General features: G+C 32.9%; 1 protein-coding gene across 4 annotated transcripts; it reads right to left on the bottom strand.

Annotated features, from left to right (window-relative positions):
- Positions 1 to 356: 356 nt before the first annotated feature.
- LOC132741853 (lysozyme c-1-like) lies at positions 357 to 22,127 on the bottom strand. 4 transcript variants are annotated; one of them, XM_060730113.1, is made up of 5 exons: positions 22,002 to 22,127; positions 18,022 to 18,196; positions 15,329 to 15,493; positions 12,687 to 12,762; positions 357 to 777 (listed from the first exon to the last, which is right to left on the bottom strand). In XM_060730113.1, the coding sequence occupies exons 2-5, from the start codon at positions 18,161 to 18,163 to the stop codon at positions 714 to 716; spliced, it is 447 nt and encodes a 148-aa protein (XP_060586096.1). In that variant the 5' UTR covers positions 18,164 to 18,196; positions 22,002 to 22,127; the 3' UTR covers positions 357 to 713. The 4 variants fall into 4 exon arrangements, with proteins under 4 accessions (XP_060586096.1, XP_060586097.1, XP_060586098.1 ...); XM_060730114.1 differs by lacking the exon at positions 12,687 to 12,762 and adding an exon at positions 1,591 to 1,666; XM_060730115.1 differs by lacking the exons at positions 12,687 to 12,762; positions 15,329 to 15,493 and adding exons at positions 1,591 to 1,666; positions 5,594 to 5,758.
- Between the last annotated feature and the right edge of the window lie 1,197 nt (positions 22,128 to 23,324).

Below are 23,324 nucleotides of genomic sequence, written 5' to 3'. Positions count from 1 at the left end.
TAACCGAAAATAATTTTCTTTAACCCGGTTTAATTTCCTTCTTTGTCAAAAAATGAAGAACTCAAGGAAATGTCTATAAGTATAATTTTAGTTTCCATGAAACTGGCGTTACGTGTTCTACAGTCGGCTTTAATGGCGTTCCATATTTTTTTAAATGCATCCAAAGGCAAACAAAAAATTACAAAAAACACAAGTTTGGTACTTTTTCTTTTCATTTCTTGTGTTTGGAACTTCTTCTTTTTCACCTCTTTTTTTCACCTCTTCGCTTGAAAGTATCACCACGGATTTATATTACAATCCGTGGTATCACAAAATTCTAATTATAATTAAATTTTAATTAAAAGCAAACTATAATATAAGTCGGGGTTTTATTGCAATTTACTGTATCACAAACAATAACATTGCCATCACAAAGCATATTGTTTGTGGTTTCTAAAAACCCATTTCATAAGTTACTCAGCCCGGGCAAAAGTACAGAAATTCAATATGGCCGCCAATTTGTCGAAACATTTTTCTTGCAATTTTTTTATTAAAAAAATACTGTTTTTTTTTCTCTCTTAGATAACTTTAACATACAAACTTTCCTTTCTTTAATCAGTAAACTTTAAATTACGACACAATAAGGTTCTAAATTGATAGTCTCTTTAATAATACAAATATGGCACATGTTTGTTCCGTCCCGTAAAAAGGTGATACACACAGTTGAATATTTTTCAACATTCGCTATAGTCATATCTTGCACTGGTTAAGTCCCCGCAATAGTTCGTCCATCTGGCCCTGGTATAAATAAGAAAAAAAGCATGTAATAATTGATGAACATTGTATATCAAATTAGTTACAGGTGACATGGGAATAAGGGGACGGAGATGGCGGTGTGTGTGGGAGTTGCAGTGGGGGATGCGTCATGGTTTAGTAAATAATATGTTTTTTTTCTGTACGTGGAGAAATGTAAAAAGATTTGTTATAATTACATTTAAACAAGATTGTAGATATTAAACTGTTGGAAAGTAGTTTTTTCATTATATGCCTTTAGGGATTTAACCAAAATTCAATGCAAATAGTTCATAGCTAACTTAAACTGTATTTGCTTTCTATATCTTACAAACTGTTTTTTTTTTACAATTAAATCTTTTTTTTTTGCCACAACTTTATAAACGCCGTTGTGTAAAACATACACTAGAGACTTGACAATGATGTTTGTATTCTTAGTACATGTATTTCTTTTTTTCCAACATAATGTACTGGTAAAAAAACAACACAAGAATTCATTATATCATTTAACCGATATTCACTAAAGTGCACAGGGACGTTAAAGAGAAAAGAAACGTTTAAAGACATTTTGTTCAATCTTCCATGTTTATAAGTGGGCCTTATGGCCACAACGGTGTCCGCGGGGACGTGCTAGCAGCAGGGGAGTACTTTCAAGTGCAGTGCATGTAACACACTGTATACACATTATTTTGTATTAAAAAGTTATTTCCCCTTGCAAATTAAAGGAGTTCGGTGTCATCAGCGGGATGATACCAGGTTGAATTTTCTGTATAAGAAAGGGTATATTAGTATGTAAGTTATTTAGCAATACATAATTACCATGCGCTAAATCCTTGACATTGCTTGATCCTTACAGCGCAGTAGGCGTCGTTAGAGATATCTTCATTCAGTAAACCTGTTGATAATAAGTCTTTGTTTAAATATATCTAAAAAAAAAAAAAAAAAAAAAAAAAAAAAAGTTTTTTTTTTTTTTATAATTAAACCCTATAGGAAATATTCGTATTTATTAATCCGATATCTATTGTGTCGTTTTTATATTTTGATGCTTTGTTTGGTGCACTTATCTCTTTTATCATGAATTGGAATTGTTCGTATTTGTTCGTTTTTCCGCTAAAGTGGGCGTGACGTTAATTGTAAAATTACGACGTCACGTCCGTTGATATTATTATTATTTATTTACCTTGAAAAAGGCATACAAATGCCGAAACGTTGGAAAAAAAAAAAGATATTATACGTGTTATTGCTGTGACTTTATTATTTTAAATATATCTAAAATAACATTTATGAGATCAGATACCGTTAGAACAAAACACCAAGACCAACAGGAGCATCTGTATTGTAATATAGTCATATTGTAATATAGAACTCCATGGCTGTTTTATATTGTTCGTTTTTAAGTGATACTTTTACGTTCAAACAGACAATAAATAAATTGGAAACAAAACTGATTGATATTAAACCAGAAACCAGTATGCAGTACATCAGTGTATGAAACCATAGAGGAAGCATATATATACTAGTAGTTGATTTTTGAAATTTATGATACCAATTTTTCAATATATGGTACCAATTTTGTCATGAATGTAACCACATATTTTTTATTGAACCTTATTTTCAATATATAAATGATAAACGAAACAGCGTCATCACTGTATGTAACCATAATAGTAATACATAAATTTTGACACTATATGATACCCATTCTTCAATATATGACACAAAAGCAGCAATGTATGGAATCAGATATCCTTATATGAAACCGAATTACTGAATATATTAGTTCACTTTAAGATCATTTGAAACCATTCTATAAGTTTATGGAACGGAAACAACAATATAATTATGAGTTCATGTTGACATTAGATGATACTGATTCTTCGATACATGGCACAGAAAGTGTCATGTATGAGCCAGATGTAGTTATATGAGACCGAGTTATCAAAATAAAAGTTATCTCTTACAATATATGAGACCTTACCGCCAGTGCATGTAACTGAAGTACTATTAACTGATTTTCAATCTATGATACCATGTTATCAAATTAATGGAACCGAAGTAACAATATGCAGTCTACTTCGCTTATAACGAGATCGGTTTTAGCGAGATACCGCTTATAACGTACACTCTACTGTGTTCCACCCTTTTTCCTTCAATTTTCCTTTCATTTTATACCATTTATAACGATGTCGGTTTCAGCGAGATATCGGTTAAACGTAAAGTAGACGATTCAGATATTATATAGTACCAATTCTTCAGAGTAGCCATTGGAATATCAAATACTGTACTATTCGACAAATCTACCCTTGTGATCCACAAGTCTACCCTAGTGATCCACAAATTTACCCTGGTGTTCTACAAATTTACCCTGGTGTTCCACAAATTTATCCTGGTGTTCCTCGAAAATTCTTTATCATGTAGGTTTAAGTTCTATTTGAAGTTTCATAATTTCACTTTGAAACTATATGAATTGAAAACCCAATCATATCCACTTGGAAGCCATTAGATAAATCAAGAGTAACAATATATGAAAAAATGAATGAGACCAAGGTAGCAATAGATCACTTCATTTTGACATTATATTAAACCAGATGTTTTTATATGAAATCAAATTATCAGTATATATAGATAAGCTAAATTTTACAATTGATGAAAACACGGCAATAATGATTGGTGCCGTAGCATCTATACATTAGTCGATTTTGACACTTTGTGGTACAAATTCTTCAGCAAATGGCTCCAAAGTGTCAATGTGTAGAATCAAATGTCGTTATGTTAAGGTTTAGTTTAGTTTAAACATATTTTATTCCTTTCAATTTTTTACAATATGTACAATGCAAATATATAGAAAGAAAAATATATAAATACATTTTGAAAGAAAAAGGGTTGGACCACAAGTTCAAATAACAGAAAAAGGGTTGGACCACAAGTTCAAATAACAAGAAAAAGGGTTGGACCACAAGTTCAAAAAACATGTTAAGGTGATTTCGCTTTGTCAGCCAGTTTTGTTTTCACTAAGTGGGTCCAAAGTGAAAGTAAGTCAAAATTCATATAACAACAAAGCTCACAATGTAAAATGATGAACCATGGTGAGCCTCAGAGCGAAATTTATCGAACACATTGAAAGTAATAATATTATATTCGCCAGAGGCCAGCAAAATTTATATTTATTCAATTCTTTTGATAAATTCAATTGTCAAGCTACGAGGGGTGTTCAAATATGAATGGAACTAGGCAAATATCTCGCTTTTAACCACGTTTTGCACGAACTATAGACTAAACATGTATCGCATAGATGGTTGCGTAAATCAGTTCAGACTAGCTTTGACAATTGCTGGATTAACGCTATCTACTCGTGTATACTAGAGCTGAAATGGTTGGGTTCACTGACCAAATACGGTCCTATATCAAGAACCGCTGTATTGGCGAAATACATATTTAATGAAATATGTCGTGTTTATGGGCTCAATAGACTGTCTTGTCACACAGTGGTGTAAGAAATTTAAAAGTGGTGTTCATTCAGTAAAAAAGATGCACCTTATCCACACCATCCGAAAACTGCAACTTCGCCAAAAATGGTTGAGAAAGTAAAGAATTTGATTGCTATTGATGCAAGATTTACAACTAGGTATATAGCTAATTGCGTTGGTATCTCTGTACAATGCTCAGACGTGATTTAAAATGAGAAGGATATGTGCCAGATGGATACCCCACCTCCTTACAAAAGACCAAAAGCTTGCTCGGGTAAGAATCTCCAAACAAATGTTGAAACAGTTCCCTAAATACAACAATCGATCTTTCGCAAATAATTTTTTAACATCGCTTATGATGAGACTTGGGTTCACCTGTATGAACCAAAGCGAAGATACATATTAAAATATGGGCAACCAAAGGAAGTCAAAGACCTTGCATAACAAACCCACCATGAGCGTCAAAAATTTTCTTTACCAATCAAGGTCCTGCTATTAAAATTGTCGTATCAAAGGTAAATCTGTAAATGCCAAGTTTTACAAAGGCAAGGTCCTTCATAAATTAAGGAAAAATTTCAAAAACCGTCGACCAGCAACTTGTCTCTGTGGTGTCAGGTTGTTGCATGGGAATGCTTCGTCACACAAAGCGGCCATTGTACGAGAATATCTGATCTTGCCCCTTGTGACTTTTTCTTATTTCCGAACCTCAAATATCATTTTGCTGGAAGAAAATATCAAACACGAACAAAAATCTTGGTTCGGCTATTTCCAGTGTCTAAACAGTATACCTCGAAAATATAATAAAAACGCATTTAAAAATTGGATTTAAAGACTAAAAATTTGTATATAACATGGTGATGAGTATTTTGAAGAATTGGGATAATTATTTTGGCACTGTTTGTTAATCATTTCTGAAAATTGACCGAGTTGCATTCATATTTGAACACTCGTCGTTATGGTGGCTGATTTGGTACACTTTACGCGTAGTGTTGTCGATAGCGACAACGCAACCTATATCGTTATCACCTTTTCGTCTTGTCGCTAGCGAAATGCTCCAAACGGCGCATTGTCGCACTGTCGTCTTGCCGTCCTGTCTCTAGAGAATCAAGCCAACCGGCGCATTGTCGTGCAGCGCGTTGTCGCGATGTCGCCCTGTCGCTTGGCTCTGTCGCCAATCCTTCGATTTGAGCCGAGCGACTATGTGACATCGCGAGAACACGCCACACGATAACGCGCCGTTTGGCGTACATCGTTAGCGACAGGACCACATGACGCTTTGTCGTGCTTTCGCTAGTGACAACACGACGCACAAAAGCGTTCCAAATCAGCCACCATACCTCGTACCCTTTACTTACTGCTGCACGTGTCACTGCATCCATATGTGTTAAACATCCAGCACGTCGTACCATTATACCCGGATGGTCTGTCACACCAAATATCATTTAGTTGGAATATGCCAGAGTCATTATATTGTCGCAAATTGTACTGATATCCACTTTCTTGCTCTACCAAACACACCCCTGACAGAAAATAATAAAGAAAACAGGGTGAATAGATATTTTTAAAATACGCTAATTCTATACTAATTCGAAATAAATCGAATTCACTTTTTTGTTGAAAATATCTTATTTAACAAAAAATAATACAGAAATTATATTAAATTTCTATGACCATCTTCTTATTTTTTGTTCAGGATGCATAGCAACGGAATGCGTCATTACTGTCTACATTGTACGTTTTTATGGAACGCCTTGGTGCCTTATTATATATTATGTGCATTTACCATTATGTTATGTGCCCACTTTATTATACAATATGCATCCTTTTTACGGTATGTGCATTCTTAAAGATACTATATGTATTCTTAACTATTATTATCTCATATTATGTTTCCACGTTCTTCATATGTATTGTGCCTACTTTATTTTATCTTGTGCCTACTTAGATATGATCATCTTTTGCTTTGTTGCACAGTTACAATGATTTAGTATTTTTGAAGGTCATATTTTTTGCTTTTATTGTGTTAGTTCCAGGACAAATACTTTTACATTCAGCTTTATTTTCTATTTTCTACGTTTGTCAAGCATCTATGATGCTTAAGAATAATTATTTTAACGTTATAAAACCAATGTTCGTCCATTCTAAAGATTTGTTTTATTTGTTTCTGCTTCAAAGGGACTCAACAGGGACTGGAAGAATTTTATTCGAGATTTGTTACCTCTTATGTGCAAAATATCAGATCATTCGCTCACACTGTGTATCTAGAATAGCCATTTCGACGACGAAGGTTGTTTTAAACTCAAATCTCGCTAATAAGTGCACAAAAAGTCTATGTGTTAGTCTTTGGGACCTCGATGGAGCTTCTTTCATACGTAATCAAAAAATTGAATTGCAAATCGCATTTTGGGCGGTTCGTAGCTTGATTTAAGTTAGAATCGTTTAAGTGCTTTTTCTCTTTTGGTCACTATTCACAAGTGAAATAATAATTTTGGACCTACGCGAAATGGTGCATAAGTCGAGATAAAAAAAGCCAGTCCCGTTTAGTCTAGTACCTTTAACATTGTTAGCTTAATCTAACTCATCTGTTGTACAAAAGAAAGTAGATGGGTATTTGTATTTCATCAGGCAAAGAAATGTTTCAGCTACATGGATATCATAATATCATTGCACGACTCTAGAGATTCTGTAAGACAGTCGATGCGAAAACTTTGTCGACCTGGTTGAGTTTCTGTAAATTATCTAAGATAGCTACAAACCGGTAAAAATACCACTGAGTATTAACGTAAAAGGTCCCTTGGGTTGGGTTTTGTAAATTATCTAAGATAGCTACAAACCCGGTACAAATACCACCGAGTATTAAGATAGGAGGTCCCTTTTGGAAAATGAATGTCTATTTAGAAACGAACATTTAAACGGAAGACAAGTTAATGAATTGTATTTTTCGAAAGCATAAAAATATAAAAACTAAATGTTACCTGAGTGATATTATGATATATTTGTTATAGGTGTACGCTAAGCACTATAACGTTCGAAAAATTTGTTTTTGAGCGAAGAGAAAGAAATCTGCTGTATGTGATGAACAGAACATTATGGAAAGGGAATGATATAGTTTTATTCATACATTTTTGTTGTACATTTTAGTTTTTGGCGACTGCATACAAATATTAATCGTGCAAAAATTTCACTGCATTATGTTATTGCCTTTGAAGATGAATTGATGTTTATAGTCTTTGTTACACTGTAACAGCTTAAATCTAACAGCGTGAAATAATAGTTACAAGTACAAAATATCAATTATAACTACATCTGGACATGACATAAATGTTATAATTGCAGGTTGAATTCTTAGATGAATATATTACTATAATTTAACGTAATCAAGTGTGACTTATGTTATACTCTATATATGTCTAGTTTTAAAACTACGTATTTCTAAGAGCAACATAAGTCAAAGTTTTATAATGGTATCATTAATACAGTTCAGGCATACTATATAATATCAATATAAAAAAATTGGTATCAATAAGTGTTTATTACAATAAAATTTCTTTTTGTTCAACGAAACAATTTTTATTAAGAATATCATTTTCAATAATTTCATTAAAAGTAGAATAGCGAACTGGTGCTTGCTTTTAATTCTAAATCATTAAACCAAATTTAGATTCATGTAAGATACTTATGCTATATTTGTTATTATAAAAGTAAGTATATAGTTAGCAAACCACATTGTATCATATTTTATCAGGTATAGACAAAAGCAATTTAATACAAAATTAACTTTGTGACTTATATAGACACAAGTAAACATATTGAAAAAATAGACACTGGGCAAAACGTTAATCGTATCGGATAAGCTTTCACAAAATATTTAGCTGTTTTCAGTCAGTTTTAAAAAGTATTTTTGTTTGTAAGTACAAATCATCTTATACAAAGGCAGCTGTAAAATGAGCAGAAAAAATATAATTCTTTGGGACTTACCGGATTAAGTTCTTTTTTCCAGCTGATAAAAGTACATACGACGGTCACTTTATATAGTTCAAATTTGGGGCGCTTGTGCAATGCGGAACACGATATATCTTGATAGTTTACGATAGGATAGGACCCTGCGCCTAGTTTGATGAAAATGTTGAGAAAAACATTAGGCTTATCTAGCCAAGGCCAGTATGTAAACATCCTGGCCCAGTTCAGAAAAAAATGCATTAAAGTTAAAAAAACAACAACAATAGTATAACGAAACAAACAAACAAAACAAAACAAAAAACGAAACAAAAACAAGAATAAATAAAGAAAAAAGTAATAATGATAAGACAATGAAAAAATCAAAAAAACAAATATTCCACTGAAATTGAAATCCCCCCCCCCCCCCCCCTAAAAAAAAAAAAAAAACAAAAAAAAACAACAAAAACAAAAATACAATAAATAAATAAAATAAAATGAATAAATAAAAAAATATAGAAAAATAAAATACATAAAATAATAGCTCTAAAATGAAAAAAAACTTGACATTTTGCAATCATTTTTATATTTTACAGTGAAAAACAAAATCACCAATCCACAAAGCCAACAGAAATTTCAATAAATATCGTCCAGAATGTATCGATAGCACTCAATCCCTAATCCCTAAAAGGAATGGGTCAGTCTCTCTATTATTAAGGTACATTTTTAGGTCGATATTGTATTATTAACAATTTTCATTCTTTCAGTTATATTAAAGAAATGTATTCCCCCACATTCCACTGTTATGTCAGTCTGCGGAATTGCACAAACAGCGGGAAATCGTGACACAGTGACAGTTTGACAGTGACAATGGGACAAATAACCTAGTGCACATCTGCCCGTCCTCAAAAGTGGGGACAAAACAACGCAATGAAATGATTCGCTTTGCATAGTATGATATGGTTTATTAGCTCAATTGACTAATTCACAAAAAAAGTAAAACACTAAAAAGGAAACTGCAATCTTAAAACAATCATTATGAAACTGCTTATGGGATATGATGTAACACACTTAGTATTTTCTCACTATTTTCTTCAAAGCTACAATAAGGTATTATACCCAACATGCCCACAACAATCAATAGAAAAGGACAGTCACTAAATTAGGACATCCTTATATTAAAATTATTCCATACAACCTGTTTATCTCATAGGTGATACGACTTTATCATGGCACGATAAAAAACTTAAATGCTTTTTAAAAATGGTGAAAGAATATATTTTATTACCATGTGTATATGAATTGTCTGTTAAAAATATGTTAAATGTTGGACATGATAAGCATATCATTCCACTGACATGAAAATTATTCCAATGTGTCTCTCCCCCGACTTAAGGGGATGATGGGACATATATATTTGCCCTGGTCTGTTCGTCTCGTTGTAACACTGTCATGCTGTCACACTGTCATGTTGTAGACAGACTATACAGTGACATTCAGGGACATCCATTTCTATTTATAGAATGTAAAAGAGATCTATAAACAATTTATTACTTATTGTCTGATAGATTCTTAAAAGCACACACTGTTTCTTCTTTAATTATCCCCCGTCGAAAAGGCGGCGGGGGATATAGAAATAGTCTCCGTCCATCCTTCCGTCCGTCCGTACGGTTTAGTCTATTGTTCTCATAACAATAGATGTCTTTGATGTTATTCATTCCGTTTCTCTTGTGGGGTTATTTTCTGCATTGTGGGGTTAAAAAGAACAAAAGAAATAATAAAAGAAAACCCCATAATGTAGCTCTGGTAAGAATGTCCGTCCTTCCGTCCGACATTTTTGTCCGGAGCATATCTCAAAAAGTATTTGAGGTATCAACTTGAAACTTCAAAGTTTGAATTATTGCCCTTTGTTATTTTTCATACTTAATTTTTCACCTGAGTGGAGCATAACTCAAAAGTGATTGAGATGTGAACATGAAATGTCATAGGTGGATAGATCTTATTGAGGAGGAATGCTTTGCGCAAGAATGATAACTCTTTGCCAGATAATTTTTGAGTTATTGCCCTTTGTTCTTTTTCATACTATTTTGTCCGGAGCTTATCTCAAAAAGTAATTGAGGTATCAACTTGAAACTTCATAGGTGGATGGATCTTATTGCGGAGGAGTGCAGTGCACAAGAATGATAATTCTACCCTGCATAGTTTTTGAGTTATTGCCCTTTGTTGTTTTTCAAAATTAATTTTTGTCCAGAGCATAACTCAAAAAGCCATAGAGATATCAACATGAAACTTCATAGGTGCATAGATCTCACTCAGGAGGTGTGCAGTGCACAAGAATGATAACTCTACCTTTAATAATTTTTGAGTTATTGCCCTTTGTTATTTTTTCATACTTAATTTTTCACCTGAGTGGAGCATAACTTAAAAGTGTTTGAGATGTGAAAATGAAATGTCATAGGTGGATAGATCTTATTGAGCAGGAATGCTGTGCGCAAGAATGATAACTCTTTGCTGTATAATTTTTGAGTTATTGCCCTTTGTTCCTTTTCATACTATTTTGTCCGGAGCTTATCTCAAAAATAGATTTTACTGAGAAGGGGTGCAGCACACAAGAATGATAACCTACCCTGCATTATTTTTCAGTTATTGCCCTTTGTTATTTTCAGCCATCAGTTTTCACATAGGTTTCAAATCTGTATTCACTTCAGCCATCAGTTTTCATTACAAAAAAAGGAAATTATTCTGCTCTACTACAAATACATTCTTCCAATGAGCAAAGGATGGCCATGTTGACATGGCTCTTGTTGAAATTTAAAACAAAAAGTTGCAGACATTTTGAGTTTGACTTTAAATATTTATGTAGAACTTTACGGGGCATTTTATCACTCGGTGAGAGACAGTATCTTAAGTGCAAGTAACGTCATTGAACCAGCTTAAAGACGTTTTCATTAGTTGTTTATTTTATTTAACATAGACAAATAAGTAATATTTAGACTAACGAACAGAATTTTCTTTTAGCCGGTTTAATTTTCCCTCTTTGTCAAAAATAAAAAAAAAAAGAACTGCAGGAAATGTCTATAAGTATAATTGTAGTTCCCATGAAACTTGCGTTACGTCTTATATTATCGGCTTGAATGGTTTTCCTTAAATTTGCCAGCTATCCAAAGGCAAACAAAAATTACTAAAAAAACACAAGTTTGAAATTTTTTCTTTTCACCCCTTGTATTTGGATCTTCTTCATTTTCACCTCTTCGCTTGAAAGTATCAGAAAATTCTAATTATAATCAAATTTTAATTAAAACCAAACTATCAAGTTAGTCGGTTTTTTATTGCAATTTACTGTATCACAAACAGAAACATTGTCATTATAAAGCATATTGTTTGTTTTTTCTAAAAACCCATTTCTTAAGTTACGCAGCCTGGGCAAAAGTACAGAAATTCAAGATGGCCGCCAATATGTCGATACATTTTTCTTGCAAACTTTATTCCAAAAAATGCTGTTTTTTTCTCTCTTAGATAACTTAAACATACAAACGTACCTTTCGTAACCCAGTAAACAATTAAAAAACGACAGAATAAGGTTCTAAATTGCAAGTATATTTATTAATACAAATGGCACATGTTTGTTCCGTCCCGAAAAAGGTGATACACACAGTTGAATATTATTCAACATTCGCTATAGTCATATCTTGCACTTGTTAAGTCCCTGCAATAGTTCGCCCATCTGGCCCTGGTATAAATAAGAAAGAAAAAAAGTATGTAATAATTGATTAACATTGTATATCAAATAAGTTACATGTTACATGGGAATAAGGGGACGGAGATGGTGGTGTGTGGGGGAGTTGCAGTGGGGGATGCGTCATGGTTTAGTAAATAATATGTTGTTTTTTCTGTAAGTGGAGAAATGTAAAAAGATTTGTTATAATTACATTTAAACAAGATTTTAGATATTAAACTGTTAGAATGTAGTTTTTTTCATTATAAATTATATCTTTAGGGATTTCATTTGAAAACCAAAATTCAAATCAAATATATCATTCATAGCTATCTTAAACTATATTTACTTTCAATATCTTACAAACTGTATTTCTTTTTACAAATGAAATGCCTTTTTGCCGCAACTTTATTAACGGCATGAGTACGGTATATAGTATTTACCAGTACATAATGTACTGGTAAAAGATCCACAATAATTCATTATTTCATTTAACCGACTTTTACTAAAGTGCACAGGGACGTCAAAGAGAAAGGGAATGTTCAAAGACATTTAGTTCAATCTTCATGTTTATAAGTGGGCAATGTTTGCCAGTAATGGCAACAACGGTGTCCGCGGGGACGTGCTAGCAACAGGAGAGTACTTTCAAGTGCAGTACACATTAATTTTGTATTAAAAAGTTATTTCCCCTTGCAAATTAAAGGAGTTCAGTATCATTAGCGGGATGATAACTGACTGTATATACTGTTTAAGAACTTGTATTTCAGTTTGTAAGTTATTTAGCAATACATAATTACCATTCGCTAAATCCTTTACATTGCTTGATCCTCACAGCGCAGTAGGCGTCATTTGAGATGTCTTCATTCAGTAAACCTGTTGAGAATAAATAATGTAGTAGTATAAACTGACTTTCATTCTATGACACCATGTAATCAATTTATGGAGCCGAAGTAACAATATGCAGTCACTCCGCTTATAACGAGATCAGTTTTAACGAGGTATCGCTTATGACATACATTCTATTGTGTCCCAGCCTTTTTCCTTCAATTTTCCTTTCATTTTATACCATTTATAACAAGGTCGGTTTCAGCGAGATATCGGTTACAACGTACATAAGACGATTCAGATATTATATAGTACCAATTCTTCAAATTTACCCTGGTGTTCTACAAATTTACACTTGTTTCCACAAATTCACTCTGTTGTTCCACAAATTTATACTGGTGGTCCTCGAAATATCTTCATCATGTAGGTTTAAGTTCTGTATAAAATTTCATAATTTCACTTCGAAACTATATGAATTGAAAACCCAATTATATCCAATGGGAAGCCATTATATTAAGCAAGAGTTAAAATACATGAATGAAACCAAGGTAGCAATAGATCGCTTCATTTTGACATTATATTAAACCAGATGTCCTGATATGAGATGAAATTATCAGTATATATAGATAAGCTAAATTTTACAATTTATGAAAACATGGCAATAATGTTTGGAGCCGTAGCATCAATACATTAGTCGATTTTGATATTTTGTGGTACAAATTCTTCAGTAAATGGCTCCAAATTGCCAATGTGTAGAATCAAATGTCCTTCTGTTAAGGTGATTTCGCTTTGTCAGCCATTTTTGTTCCAAAGTAAAAGTTGGTCAAAATTCATATAACAACAAAGCTCACAATGTAAAATGATGAACCATGATGAGCCTCAGAGCGAAATTTATCGAACACATTGAAAGTAATAATATTATACTCGCCAGAGGCAAGCAAAATTTCATATTTATTCAATTCTTTTGATAAATTCAATTGTCAAGCTAAGAGGGGTGTTCAAATATGAATGTAACTAGGCACATATCTCGCTTTTAGCCACGTTTTGCATGAACTATGGACTAAACATGTATCGCATAGATGGTTGCGTAAGCTCTCAATTGATTCAATACATGTGTAAATCAGTTCAGTCTAGCTTTGACAATAGCTGGATTAACGCTATCTACTTTTGTATACTAAAGCTGAAATGGTTGGGTACGGTCCTATATCAAGAACCGCTGTATTCTTGCTATACAGGCGACAGACATATTTAATGAAATATGTCGTGTTTATGGGCTCAATAGACTTTCTTGTCACACGATGCTGTAAGAAATTCAAAAGTGGTGTTCATTCAGTAAAAAAGATGCACCTTATGCACGCCGTCCGAAAACTGCAACTTCGCCAAAAATGGTGAGAAAGTAAAGGATTTGATTGCTATTGATGCAACTAGGTATATAGCTAAATACGTTGGTATCACTGTACAATGCTCAGACGTGATTTAAAATGAGAAGGAATTGTACTAGATGGATACCCCACCTCCTTACAAAAGACCCAAAACTTGCACGGATAAGAATCTCCAAACAAATGTTGAAACAGTTCCCTAAATACAACAATCGATCTTTCGCAAATAGTTTTTTAACATCGCTTACGATGAGACGTGGGTACACCTTTATGAACCAAAACGAAAGATACATAACAAAATATGGGCAACCAAAGGAAGTCAAAAACCTTGCATAACAAACGCACCATGAGCGTCAAAATTTTTTCTTTACCAATCAAGGTCCTGCTATTAAAATTGCCGTATCAAAGGGTAAATCTGTAAATGCCAAGTTTTACAAAGGCAAGGTCCTTCATAAATTAAGGAAAAATTTCAAAAACGGTCGACCAGCAACTTGTCTCTGTGGTGTCAGGTTGTTGCATGAGAATGCTTCGTCACACAAAGCGGCCATTGCACGAGAATATCTGACCTTGCCCCGTGTGACTTTTTCCTATTTCCGAAGCTCAAATATCATTTTGCTGGAAGAAAATATCAAACACGAAAAAAATCTTGGTTCTTCTATTTTCCAGTGTCTGAACAGTATACCTCGAAAATATAATAAAAACGCATTTTAAAATTGGATTTAAAGACTAAAAATTTGTATATTACATGTTGGTGAGTATTTTGAAGAATTGAGATTTTTTTTGGCACTGTTTATCACTTCTGAAAATTGACCGAGCTGCATTCATATTTGAACACCCGTCGTTATGGTGGTTGATTTGGTACACTTTACGCGTAGTGTTGTCGATAGCGACCACGCAACCTATATCGTTATCACCTTTTCGTCTTGTCGCTAGCTAAATGCGCCAAACGGCGCATTGTCGCACTGTCGTCCTGTCTTTAGAGAATCACGCCAACCGGCGCATTGTCGTGCGGCGCGTTGTCGCGATGTCGCCCTGTCGCTTGGCCCTGTCGCCAATCCTTCGATTTGAACCGAGCGACTATATGACATCGCGAGAACACGCCACACGACAACGCGCCGTTTGGCGTACATCGTTAGCGACAGGACCGCATGACGCTTTGTCGTGCTTTCGCTAGTGACAATACGACGCACAAAAGCGTTCCAAATCAGCCACTATACCTCGTACCCTTTACTTACTGCTGCACGTGTCACTGCATCCATATGTGTTTAACATCCAGCACGTCGTACCAAAATACCCGGATGGTCTGTCACACCAAATATCATTTAGTTGGAATATACCAGAGTCATTATAATGTCGCAAATTGTACTGATATCCACTTTCCTGCTCTACCAAACACACCCCTGACAGAAAATAATAAAGAAAACAGGGTGAATAAAAAACGTTTACAATACGCTAATTCTATACTCATTCGAAAATAATCGAATTCATATTTTGTTGAAATTATTTAACAAAAAATAATACAGAAATTATGTTGATTATTTGTGACCGTCAGGTTATCACTCTGTTCGGGTTTCATAGCAACGAAACGCGTCGTTACTCGTCTATACTATTCGTTTTTATGGAACGCCTTAAATGCCTCATTATAACTGTCTTTCAGTAGCATCTATTATGGTATTATGTGTATGTCCCATTATGTTATGTACCTACTTTATTATACAATGTGCATTTTATCAGAGTTTGTGCATTCTTAAAGACACATCATATCTCAGAAACAAATAATTATATATAGAAAGGACAGACGTGAGTTTTGTAATGTTTAAAGGTAGTTTCAAGTCAACGACATTAACCACTCAACCACGGACGCCCCTATTTGCATGAAACAATAATTTTTATAACATCATATAAATAACACATGGGTGTGTGGGTGACAGTAAACATATCATCCCGAGGAAAATACTGTTACCCGAGGGATGATATTTTTACTGTTACTCACAAAACCATGTGTTATTTATTTTATTACTCCAAACAAAAACACTGTGATGACAGATCTGAAATTGTCAATTAAATCAAACGGTAACAAAAATAAACCAAGAGTAACAATAATAAACTGTCCTTACCTTTTAAGTTTTAAGTGTACTTTAGGCCTACTTGAGAAGTTTTCTTTTTCTTAAACAGCTTATTGTATGTTTATGGCTAGTAGATATCATCACGATATCTACTAGCCATAAACATACAATAAGCTGTGTTTTATTTAGAAAAACAAAACATTAACCCATTCATACGGTTATGATCTGTGAAATCTGATTCTTCTGTTTCCAGAATATTCTTCGCATTGTTTTTTATGATTTTTCAAAATGACGATGATACTGTATCCTATGCCTGTCCCACAATATCTGTAACGTTTCACTTATTAAAATTGTTAAATAATCCTTTGTTGCATGCTTAAATCGTCTGCATGTTCCAGTTTGACACATAATTATTCACATTGCAATTACTTCCTTTGAAAACGGATGTTTACTTTTTGACTATTCAACTAAAAGATATTTTATACGCGAAAAGCACTCCAGGGTGCAAACAACAATATTTTGTTGGTGTCACAGTTACTCCAGAGAAGATGGTGATCTCTTATTGTGGTGAACGTCTAAAATAAGAATGAATCGAGAGAAAAATGGCGGCCATTTTATTTCATTTTATTTAGAAAATAGACCACGTGACCAGTTTTTATACTGTTAAAAAATACTGTTGCCTATGTAACAGTACAAAATTCTTAGACACGTGGTACACTTGCATTAACAGTAAGAATAACACCCAGAGGCCTATGGGAAATAAACATTTCGAAAAAAGTGAGGGGTAATAAAAAAAAATATGCACACAAAACAAATATGCAGGCGCAGGCGCATTATACTATAAAGTCTGCACATAATGTAATCAAGTATGTACATAACATAATCAAGATTTAACCCCAAAAAATGCACATAATATAATCAAGAATGATCATAACATTATACAAATTGTTATAACAAAATGGACATAGACTAATAAAGAATGCAAATTATGTGATAAAAAATGCACATAACATAAGCGTTAATGCATATAAAATAATAATGACATGTATAATGAGGCACTAAAGGCGTTCCATACATATTGTTAAAATGTATACTAGAATGCTATATTTAGTAACTAATGCAATAATTTTCAAACACGATCACTCTAATTTCAATAAATTCAAATTCATCTTTAAAATAAATCCAACCGAGTAACTGGACACATAAAAATTCGTAATATATCATATTCCTTGACCGATTTTTATAGGGACCCAACACAGGTTATTCTTACAAGATGGGTTAACCCTTATATGAAGTTCTTGTATGCAATCAGATCATTACCTTATAATAAAATGACCCCAAGACAAAAAGTTTTAAAACTCAAATCTTGCAAATAACTGCACAAAAACGCCGATTTAAATTTAATTCTAAGCATATTTCCCAACTACTATTTTTGAATTAGTTATAAGTTTTCGTTTAAAGTGTACCACTTGATCTACTATATTATAATTTATTTACAATTCTATGAGTTAGTCTTTGGTACCTCGACGGAGCTCAAAGCATTACCTTTGTCGTTTTTTAAAGGAACTCCATTGCGATTCAGACACCTAAAAACATAAAATTTGAATTCCTTATATAGATCAAATGGCGCACTTAAAACGGAAATAATTGCAAAAGATAAAACACAAATGTAACCCAAATTAAATTGAAAATCGCATTTTTTTGGGCAATTCGAAGCTTGATTGAAGTGAAAATTGTTGAAATATTGGATTTTCTTTAATTTTTTGAATTATTTTTCACAATTGAATTAATTATTTTGGAAACACGGACCTGACCCAAAAATTGAATATTTCTCCATTTCAATACTAGTGATATATACTTACAATTTCTTAAATCTTCTTCTCGAGCACCCGCTTTACGAAGAGCGTCAACAACTTCGCATTTAGTTTTTGTTGGTGTGAATATTAACGCATCCAAGACGACGATCGTCATTAAAAGTACTGCAAGCATTTTCACTTCCAACATGGTTGAGGATTACCTTTTTTCAGTTTTGCGACACTGTAATATGAACATTTTCAATGGAATTGCGTGTAATATGAAATGGTTATATATGTTATATACATATTCAAAGTTTGTTACAATTTTTTTTTTATGAAGTATCATTAAATATGTCAGTGGCCGAGTGGTTAAGGTCGTTAACTTCAAACCACTTGCCCCTCACCGCTGTGGGTTCGAATCCCGACAGGGACTTTGGAAAGTCTTTCATGTGAGGAAACTATCAAGCTAGCATACGGAACGTCGGTTGTTCTACTCAGGTGTCCGTTCGTGCGGATGGGCACCTTAGGTCTCACCAGCAAAACTGGAACGTCGCCCGTATGACCTTTACTGTGTCGGTGTGACGTAAAACCCCAATCAAACAAACAAGCAAAGAGCTTGCTTGTTTGCAATGCGTAATTCGTATCGATTTATTCAGGGAATAGACATAAACACATACAATGTTATCACATATATCAACTTGCATATATATAAAAACACACACATAAATGCAACAAAAATAATTATCAGATTAATTAATGAGTATGTTCTATGTCACCCTAGGATTGCCCATTAAGCTAAAAGCTTATTTCCATTGGAGTCCATTTACTGTAAAATTATCACACTAACTTACATAATAATAATAAATGAAGTTAAATTAAATGACAATTTTTAAAAAAATGTTCAACAATCAAGACACATTTTTCAATATAATAAGACAAGTACATTGTACACAAACAAAATGAAATAAATTGCGTTTGAACTAAAACATTATCAAGTACCACATAAACATGTTACAAAACCTTATCATAAGTTACACATCAATTTAATAATAAATAAACATATTATTCACTTGTTTTCATTTTCATTACTTAAAACAGTTTTACTTTCGTTTTAAATGTTTGGATATTGTCAATTGACCTAATGCTGTCTGGTAAAGAATTCCAGTCTTTTATGGCATTGAAGAAAATTGTGTTTGTAACATGAGAATCATTTTGAGGAAAAACAAAATTAAAATTACTAGATCTTAAATTGGATATTCTACATACATGTACTTTAAACAATTCCTTTAGATAAGAAGGGCTTTTGTTGTAATAAACTTTATGAATGTGGTTGAGTCTTAACTGTCTAACTCTATCATTAACATTAAATATTTTAAGGTCAGACAGAACCTTATTTGTCACCGAAGTCCTAGGTGTATAGTCTTTTATAAAGCGCACAACCTTATTTTGTGCTACTTGAAGTTTGTGCTTCAGTGACTTACTCAGTCCTTCGTACCAAAAAGATGAAGAATAATCAAAATAATTTACTTTCTTTGTTAACTTGACAACAATTTACTTTTTAATTCATTTTCAAAAAATATTCTTGAAAATTAGCTGAAACTGGAGGCGTCCTGCTTCAAGTAGATCTTCCTATGCCATGCTTTGTTAAATATTCTAACACTATCGGAAATTTTTCTACATAAAAAAAAGAAGACTATTCTACAACAATGCACTCGCCGTTCTTTTTATCTCCCTGTGTAATTTCTCAATGAGGGCGCCATTTTGTTTGAAAAATCTGATAAATAAAATCAATTTATTGTCGAATTTTGTTGTGAAAAGTATCTAGAATGAAAGAAAATGGTCTAACTAAGAAAATGAATCCGAACACCAATATCTTTAATTCAGTCGTTAACGCTGTACAGACGTTTAAAGTGTTGTTTACGTGACGTCACAATGTAGCGCCAAACATCACGTGCAAAACAATCAAATCAAGTACGTTATTTTAATGTCGCAAACGAGTTAAGTTTGAGTGAGACTAAAAAAAGGATTGGAGCACCACACTAATCAAAGGGCTGCAACATCTGTGGTATTTTCTGATCTTTGCAATCTAAATCATACTGACTATCTGTATGTATTTTCCTGTATAAGTTTATTTTTATATACTGTAATTAATCTTACGCAGTGATTGCGTCTATAACAGTTTGAGATTGATACATATGGAATTTTGCATGACGAGTTGCATCAAAAAATCATTTTTCATTTTTTATGACAGCCACACTTTATCCTTGCATATCGTGGCTACTTCCTTAAAAAAGACACTTCAAAAAAAAGTTGCCTCGACTAGGATTTGAACCTTAGGCCTCTCACACCCTAAACGAGCGCGCTACCTCTGCACCACGGTGAAGTAATACATATGTAGCTTGAATAAAAACAAATACATTGTAATTCTAATTTGAGAATTTCCATTTCGTGTTTGTAATTTTTAGTAATTTCGAGATATTTTGTTCACGATAAACCTGTTGTTTAACACTGATAAAAATAATTTAGCGAAAATCTTCTCGACAAAACAGTACGACATGTATATATTCCACTACTCGACAGTCAGATTTATTTGTGTACTACGCTCTGGAGTATTCGGTAATCGACATAGCTAAAAATAGCATTTTCATTGATTAAGCTTTATGGAAATAGCTGAACATTTTTCATTGGGTAAAAAAAGATATTCATTCGCCAAATTTGTGATTGTAACCTCATATCTCTGTTGACTAATCTAAACATTAAATGCACTGTAATTCGTTCAATGCCTGCTTTAAAAATTATAATTTCTTTTAAATTGCTGGTTTTTCAGCCGTTTTGCGTGAGAACTACTTTGCGTCGTTAGGCCTGTAAGGAAATTCTGTGTTAGACCGTGGATGTTAGCTATGTATTTACTGATCTTGCGATCAGAAAATACAAAAACCGTATTCCGGTACATACCGGGCAAGGCGCTTGAATCATAAAATGCTAAAATATTGCTTTTTTACCCAACGGAATGAACTGAAATAGGTCTAATTCATCTTTTCAAACCGATTAATATATGATAATGAATGAAAAATGTAAAAATCGGCGAAAAAAAAACGATATTTGTCTGTTTTGTGATATTGATTTCTGCAAGCGTCTAGAGGTACTGCTCCAATCCTGTATTGGGTTAAATCCGTTAAGTTTTACATTTATTTCACTTTTAATAATTTGTATTTCGCTTGAAAAGTTATAGAGTGAAATAAAATAAACAAAAACAGTTTTATCAACGTTTTCAAAATTCGTTATTCTGAAAATGTTTCTACACACGGTAGATTTAACGACAGTTTTGTTTCAACCCACTGGAACAGCCTTTAAAAAACGTTTCTATTGGAACCTCTGAGGTAAAAACAAATTTAACCACCAAACATGAAGTCCAACTTAATAATAATAATTATATTTTTTCTTGACGTGTTAGAATGGAAATAGATATTAATTCTTCGTGCATTATTGTATAATAATGCACGTTTTTCGTTCAAATGCTTTGTAATTAATCACTCAGGCCTATCGGCCTTCGTGATTATATTAATACGCATTTGAACTCAAACCGTGCATTATTCTACAACAATGCACTCAGAATTGATATATATTTCCTAATGGATTTAACTCAATACAGGATTGGAGCAGTACCTCTAGACCCTTTCAGAAATCATGATCTCAAAATAGACAAATATCGTTTTTTTTCGCCGTTTTTTACATTTTTTTATTCATTATCGTACATAAATCGGTGTGAAAAGATGAATTAGACCTGTTAAAGTTCATTCCGTTGGGTAAAAAGGCAAGATTTTAGCATTTTATGATTCAAGCGCCTTGCCCGGTATATACCGGAATACCATATTTAGTGAGGTGCTCCAATCCTTTTTTTAGTCTCACTCTTTCCTAGTTATAGTTAAGTACGAGTATATATGCGTATTAACAAATAACATTATATCATACTTAATCAGATAAAAAATGATAATTAAATAAAATAATAATAAAAATAATAAAAGAAATAAAAATTAGGAACGTACCGGATTTCTTTCTTCTTTCCAGCTGATTAAAGTACATACGACCGTCACTTTATATAGTGCAATATTGGGAGGTCTTGCAATGCGGAACAAGGAAATATTATGATATTTTACGATAGGATAGGACCCTGCGCCTAGTTTGATGAAAATGTTGAGAAAAACATTAGGCTTATCTAGCCAAGGCCAGTATCTAAACATCCTGGCCAAGTTCAGAAAAATGTATTAAAGTTGAAAACATTAACAACATTATAAAACAAATAAAACGAAAATAAAGAAATAGAAAGAAAATATTTTACGATAACAAAATAAAATTAAATTAGAAAAAAACAAAAACAATCCACTTAAATTAAAAAAATGAATAAATAAATAAATTTTTTTTTTTTTATCAAACTGATGCATAAATAAAATAATAATAACAATAATAAAAATACAGAGAACCGATAGACCGGCTATCTACACTTTGTATTATTTTGTTTCTTTTCACCTCATTTAAAGTGACATTATGCCCATTCAAGCGAACAAGTTTACAAAAAAATAACTTTTTTCTTAATAAATTTTGCCATAGTTGTGCTCAGTTTTATTTTTTACAATGAAAAAATAAAAATCATTGATACACGTAATCAACAGATATTTAAAAAATGACGTTAAAATAACGCTAAATTCCTAAACAAGAGGACCATGATGGCCCTGAAGTCGCTCACCTAAAAATAGAAACCCTTCATGACAAGGAACAAGTAATATTGTTAAATATAAACAAAAGCTGACATAAAATCTAAATCTTGTACTGATATTACAAAGTTGATATTTGTATCTGAAATAGTACATTTGTAAAAACATAACTGGTTGCTGTTACTAAGAAAAAACAACAGTTCCAAAAGTTGTGTACATATTAGGATAATCAATGACCCCCCCCCCTCGGGGGGCTAATTTTGACCTCATGGCTTTTATTTGAACAAACTAAAAGATGTTCATGCTAAATATGGGTTTTTCAAACAAGATTTTTTAAGTTTTCGATATACATATAAGGAAAATCAATAACCCCCTTGGGCGGGGCCAATTTTGACCAAAGGGCTTTTATTTGAACTCACTTGGTAGTCACTCACTAGAAGATGTTTCATATTTAACATCTAAGCTCTAGCTCCTTGGGTTTTTTAAAAGAAGACTTTTTAAGTTTTTACAAAAAACATATAAGGAATATCAATGACACCCCGGTGCGGGGCCAATTATGACCCCGGGGCTTTTATTTGAACAAACTTGGTAGACACTCACTAGAAGATGTTCCCTGCCAAATATCCAAGTTATAGCTCTTTGGGTTTATAAAAGAAG

The sequence above is a fragment of the Ruditapes philippinarum genome, unplaced genomic scaffold, assembly GCF_026571515.1.
Source record: "Ruditapes philippinarum isolate M1 unplaced genomic scaffold, ASM2657151v2 ctg923_1_1_1_1, whole genome shotgun sequence".
Lineage (NCBI taxonomy): Eukaryota > Metazoa > Mollusca > Bivalvia > Venerida > Veneridae > Ruditapes > Ruditapes philippinarum.
The sequence above is the reverse complement of the archived record's forward strand: the minus strand, read 5'-3'. Positions and strand labels throughout refer to the sequence as shown.